This window comes from Diaphorina citri, unplaced genomic scaffold (assembly GCF_000475195.1).
Source record: "Diaphorina citri unplaced genomic scaffold, Diaci psyllid genome assembly version 1.1 scaffold2014, whole genome shotgun sequence".
In the NCBI taxonomy this organism is placed as follows: Eukaryota; Metazoa; Arthropoda; class Insecta; order Hemiptera; family Psyllidae; genus Diaphorina; species Diaphorina citri.
In genome coordinates, this window is record NW_007379440.1 from 61,293 (window position 1) to 67,851 (window position 6,559).

The 6,559-nt window shown below is 37.7% G+C and overlaps 1 protein-coding gene across 1 annotated transcript in view; it reads right to left on the reverse strand.

The window, feature by feature from the left end:
- Nucleotides 1-6,559, reverse strand: part of LOC103517948 (protein Gawky) — a 69,354-nt gene that overhangs the window by 23,012 nt on the left and 39,783 nt on the right. Inside the window, exons 14-16 of the mRNA XM_026829868.1 lie at nt 2,070-2,099; nt 1,329-1,625; nt 432-602 (exon numbers count right to left, since the gene is read on the reverse strand). Of these exons, the coding sequence (XP_026685669.1) occupies nt 432-602; nt 1,329-1,625; nt 2,070-2,099 (498 nt within the window). The remainder of the gene's footprint in view (nt 1-431; nt 603-1,328; nt 1,626-2,069; nt 2,100-6,559) is intronic.

The following is a 6,559-nucleotide window of genomic DNA, read 5'->3' on the forward strand; positions in this document are numbered from 1 at the left end:
AAATTGGTTAATCTAAGAGTCAAACTTGAATAGTTCATTATTAATTAATTTATTTAATTTTGACATCCTTTGTAAATACTTTTTTACTTAAGTTATATATAAAAATGGATACTTACGAGTAGGTTTTTATATCCCGACTCGGAGTTTCGTCTATTTCATAGACATTTTCAAGGGAAACTGAGTGTAGGTGTTGTTGTTGCTGATAGTGACAGTGGTGGGGGTGTAGACACTGTCACCTGATGTCTATCCCCCGGCACCCCCACCAGGACGAGGTTAGTTTTTGCGGTGTAATTTTTTTAATTTTTTCTTCTTTCATATGAGTAAATATTTGAAAATCATGAGAATTGTTTTTTTTCATGCGACTGTAAAGCCCAAGTTGAAACAGTTGTGATGTGAAGACATAACAACCTGTGTTATGCTAGTGGTACTTACCCATCACCTTGTCCTAGCAGGGGATTGGTTAGGGGGGATGTAGAGCCCGGGGTAGACTTGCTGGTGGTGCCTGGAGCACGAGAGAACTCATTATCTACATCCTTGTCTATCGAGGGTAACTTCCATTGGTTCAGACGAGAACTACCAGAGGGCGCTCCTGGGAATCCATCCTGAGTAACAATACAATCCGAACTCATTGAAATGCAACCAATCAAATTGGTTAATCTAAGAGTCAAACTTGAATAGTTCATTATTAATTAATTTATTTAATTTTGACATCCTTTGTAAATACTTTTTTACTTAAGTTATATATAAAAATGGATACTTACGAGTAGGTTTTTATATCCCGACTCGGAGTTTCGTCTATTTCATAGACATTTTCAAGGGAAACTGAGTGTAGGTGTTGTTGTTGCTGATAGTGACAGTGGTGGGGGTGTAGACACTGTCACCTGATGTCTATCCCCCGGCACCCCCACCAGGCAACCTCGTCTACAAGAGGGATCAGCTGATCAGTCATCAGGTGACAGTGTCTACACCCCCACCACTGTCACTATCAGCAACAACAACAACACCTACACTCAGTTTCCCTTGAAAATGTCCATGAAATAGACGAAACTCCGAGTCGGGATATAAAAACCTACTCGTAAGTATCCAATTTTATATATAACTTAAGTAAAAAAGCAAACAAAAAAAAAAAAAAAAAAAAAAAAAAAACAACTGATATTAACCCTAGCCATAAATTAAACTTGAACATTTGTTTCATGTGCAGCAGTTGTCTGGTAATCTAGTATTACCTGTGCAGTAGGATCTTTGTTTAGAGCCAGTTCTCCAGACCGGAGAGAGATTCATGGGGTTTAAACAAATCTCCTCCACCTTGTGTCACGGGTTATTATTACCTGTGCAGTAGGATCTTTGTTTAGAGCCAGTTCTCCGAATGTGTTGGGCAGACCGGAGAGAGGGTCATGGGGTTTAAACAAGTCTCCTCCACCTTGTGTCACGGGTTGTTGTTGTTGTGCAGCGGCCGCTTGTTGTTTCACATAAATAGCTTGCTGGGATGAGATCTGAGCCTGCAGACTTGAGATGTACTGCTTGGCTTTGTTGATTTGCATACTAAGTTGAAGCAGGTTCGTGTTTCCTGCTGTAAAACAACGCAGTTCACATTGAAAATACTCGTAGTAGGTATGTAGATATTGACAACAGAATAGTCATAATCACTAGTAGGTACATAGTTCTGTGAAATGAAGACCTCTCTCTGACTCTTACGCCCAAGCTGAGACGACTGGACTGTACGTATGAATGCAATTCACATGTATTGAAATAGAAAACAAGTCTTTTACACCTTGTGTCACAGTACTTACCTACCTATGTACGTCTTACGTAATTAAAAGGTCAGGGAACAGGTTTTATTTACAATCATTAGAGAGAGAGAGAAGAGATTTCAAGAATGGTTCACTTGATTTAAGACAATAGATTTATACCGCGAGCAGCAAGAAATGGTTATAACTAATACATATTTCGAAGTACCCCTGAGGAGACGCTACACGTGGAAAACTCCGGGAGATATAGGAAGGTATCAAATAGATTATATTCTGGAGAAACTAAAATATAGAAATCAGATTAGATCAAGTTATGCTTACCCCGGATACAACATAGACAGTGACCACAACCTGGTGATGGCAAAATGTAATGTCAAATTCAAGAAAAGATTCAATGGTGCTAAAATAAAGAAATGGTGCTTACAAAAACTACAAGACGAAGACACGAGAGAAAGTTTCCAGCAAGAATCAAGTAAGAATAAAAACGAAGCAAATGATTGGGAAGAAATTAAACAACAAATTAAGAATACAGCTGAGAAAGTACTGGGTAAAAACAAACTGACACCCAAAAAGCCATGGATGACACCAGAAATTCTAGATCTCATAAACTAAGAAGCGAAGACTATAACCAGTACAAACAAATTAAAAATGAAGTAACATCAAAATGTCGCGAGGCGAAGGAAAAATGGCTGAAAGAAAACATCGAAGAAATTGAAATCCATCTCGCAAAAAACAACACAGACAAAGCCTACAACACTGTCAAGAAACTACACCAAAAGCATAAGACAACTAGTAATATAGTAAAAGACAAGGAAGGTAAAATTTTATTTGAAAACGAGAAAGTGGCAAAAAGGTGGAAAGAATATATGGAAGACCTGTACGAAGGAGATGAAATAACAAATAAAGAGGATTATATTGAGAATGAGATAGATGTAGAAGATGACTCAAAAGGACCAGAGATAATGAGATCTGAATTTGACAAAGCTTTGAAAGAATTAACAGAGAAGAAAGCAGCTGGTATTGATGATATTCCAGCGGAATTGCTTAAGAACATGGGAGAGGAGTATGAGGAAAAACTCTACAAAATCATCAAAGAATGCTATAACACCGGAACATTACCTCCTGATTTCATTAAAAGTAAGACTATCACCCTCCCCAAGAAAGGAAATGCAACTGAATGCGGGAATTACAGAACAATAGCTCTTCTCTCACACGCTTCGAAAATTCTGCTCAATATCATCAAAAACAGATTGAAAGACAAGGTGGATCGACATCTATCAGAAGACCAATTCGGTTTCCGAAAAGGAAGAGGTACTAGAGAAGCAATTCTGGCCTTGAGGCAAATTTTAGAAAGAAGACTAGATGTCAACAAAGCAACTTTCACAACGTTCATAGACCTGGAAAAGGCATTTGATAAAATAGACTGGAAGCTCTTATTCACAACACTGAAAAACAAAGGAATTGATTGGAGAGACAGACGGATCATATTCAACCTTTATAAAACTCAAACAACTCAGATTGACGTCAATGGTGTGATGGAAGAGGCAAAGATTAGAAAAGGTGTTAGACAGGGCTGCCCCTTGTCGCCTTATATGTTCAATCTATTCATAGAAATGAGTATAGACACCATGAAAAACCAGACAAGAGGTGTGAAAACAAACGGCCAACCTATTCATTGTATCCGCTTTGCCGACGACATCGTAATTTTGGCTGAAACTGAAGAAGATATGAATGAGATGCTGAACGTTTTATCAAATGCCTTACAAATTTTCAAACTCAAAATTAATGCAGGGAAAACAAAAACCATGATAGTCAGTAAAACAACACTTGACATTGCTGCCAATATAAAACTAGGAAATGTGCAGATACAACAAGTCCAAGAATTTTGTTATCTTGGAAGCACAATCATGTTAAGGCGGTAAGTGGTTTGTGGTGAACTTATGTTGATATTATATATTGTAACATATGGTAGTGATCCTATGATGATCAGGATGTATATATGTATTACGCGGACAGTTCGTCTTCTAGAGTTTGGTAGTTCCATTTATTACGTTGCAGTTTGTTAACTATTTAATTGTAATAGTGGGATACATACGGTGGGGCACTGACGCATAGATCAGTTTATTATGTGTTTACCCGGAGGGTTCGTCCTATGAGAGGTTTGGTAGCGGGTCCATTCTATACGTTACCTTGTTAACGTGATTTTTAATTAATATGATACATAGTGGTAGTGACGCATAGATCAGGTTGTATTATGTTTACCGACAGGTTCGTCTATTAAATTGGTAGTTCCATTTTCTATTACGTTACTTGTTAACTATTTTAATATTAAATTATGGGGATACATATTGGTAGTTGACGCATGAGATCAGTTGTATATGTTTACCGACCAGGTTCGTCCGTATAGAGGTTGGTAGTCCATCATTGCGTTACCTTTGGTTAACGATGTTACATATTAATATGGAGTACGCATATGGTAGTTACATAGATCAGTTGATTATGTTTCACCTGACAGTTCGTGCCTATAGAGTGGTAGTACATTCTTATTCACGTTAGTTTTTACTATTTTAATATCGGATACGATACATAGATAACATACATTTAGTGGTATGCGCTCTTTACATCCCCAAAAAAAATTTTTCTGTACAAAATAAAAAGGTTTTAATATTTATAAAATTAAAAATATTTATTTTCAATCAGAAGAAATAGAATTATTTTTCGGGGTTATTTTTATTCGTAATTATTAAGTCTTTATTGTTATAAATATTATGTTGCTTACTCTCTACTATCTAAACCTGATTTCTTATAAGTTCACTTGTGGTTCACTGTACCAAATTTGTGCGAGTAGTCGATGATATCCACATTCTACCCAACGCTCTCCTCTGGAACCTTGTCATCTTGATGACTCTCGGGTTTAATTGGTGCTCAAGTTGCTCCTAAACTTCTTTTCTTCTTCTTTGTCCTCCTCGTCACACCTGTCTCCTCGTGTCTCTATCCTAGCTCTATATGAGCCAGTCTTCTATTTCTCCTTTGCTTTATACTTCTTATGATCTTGTAATCTGTTATCAACAAAATCACAGATCACCGTTTGAGCGATTTTTTTTTTTTTATTATTATTATATTCTTTATATTAATTAGTTTATTTGAACTTAGCAGGCTCCTAATTGTTTACGAGCGCTTTACCATTTTGTTTGAACTCGAAGCCGCGAGAGGATAAGTCGGTTGAGAATTTCTCTTGTTCATGCGACTGATGAGGCGACATGTCGAGTCGTTAATAATGCCGACGCGACATTGAACATACTATACCCACCTCATGATCACAGCAGAATTATTACTGTGTTGGTGACCACGAAAGTTCAAGATTTGGTCGGAGAGCGGGAGTCTGCGAAATAGAAGAGTTAGTTGAAAACCGTGTTTAGTTGAGGAAGTAGTCAACTTATTGTTTTACCTTACTGGAAGTTCAGGTTGGCACGAGTCACGCGTGTCCATTCTTTAAAGTAATAAATATAACTTTTTGTTCACACCGAAGACTAATAGACTGCTACAGCCGACTCCAGAGTGTATAATCTTCTGCTGTCAAAACGAAACCAAGACTTAAAAAAAAGGGCGAAAAATATGTGATCACTAAAAAAACGGGGACAAGACTAACTACTTTAAACCATGTAATAAAATATTCGTAGTTCCGTTCCAGCTGGAACCCTAGGTGGTCCTGACTCGCCCGGTGATAAACAGACTAATAGGGTGTTAAAGAAGTTGAGAATATAATATTTTTTTCTAGGGTAGTGGTAAAGTTAGTCGAAGTGTGTGTACTAGCGAGGATAAGATGATTTGGTGTTGCTGGATCTTTCGACTTTAAAACCGATCTTATAAGGAAAAATACCAGATTCCACACGTTATTCTTTCCTGAAAACGCTTTAATTGCTAGACTCCTTACTAGTTAAAAACTGGCGGATTTTAGAGGTATCTCTTTATGTGTCCTGTCGTCTCTGACGCGCTCTCTTACAAGTGCGAAGAGCTGGTTTGAAAAACTCAAAGCAAATACAAAATTAAAAATCAACTATGATTACGTCGCATTATCGCCGCGCGCGCGCTGGCATAAAAATAATAAAAGATGTTCGAAACCGGTACGGAGCAGCCCTACTTGAGCGCCTAAGGCCTCGCTCGCGCTTAATCGATCATCAATATAGTAAAGTCGATCATCAATAGTATTGGGAACATAAGGAAAAACGATTTTCGGGATTAGGTCCATATTTAGAGTATATTGAGAGAGTCCGAACAGCAACTTCGGTAAGTATAGACTCAGAGGAACGTCGTGTGAAGTACTAAGCTGCTGCTTGAGGGTACCAAAGGACCTATAGTACCGTTATGGCCGTTAAGATCCTGCAGGAGGAGGGGCCATAAAAAGGGGAAGATGGAAGAGAAAGTTATACGAATACTCCTTTAGTAACACCAGACTATACTGACTGTCAAAATAAAAAGACCTACAGTACTTCAAGTAGTCTATAGACAGACGAGGAAGTAAGGCGATGGTAGAAAGTAATGGAAAAAATAGTTGGTATACAGAACCTAAAAAGAGGTGTAGGTGTAAAGACGTCGAAGAATTGCAAAAGGAGATAGAAAAAACACTACCAGTCCAGAGAAGGGTATACAATCGTGTGAGGTTTGTTTGCAAAACTATTTGAAAAAAGACCATACAAATATGTTCACAGACCTACCCAGTACTCCGATAAATAATGACTTTTACGAACAACAACGATCCAGTGTTAGGCAGAAAACTGACAGTCCTTTATCCTGATGAGCAACAATCATAC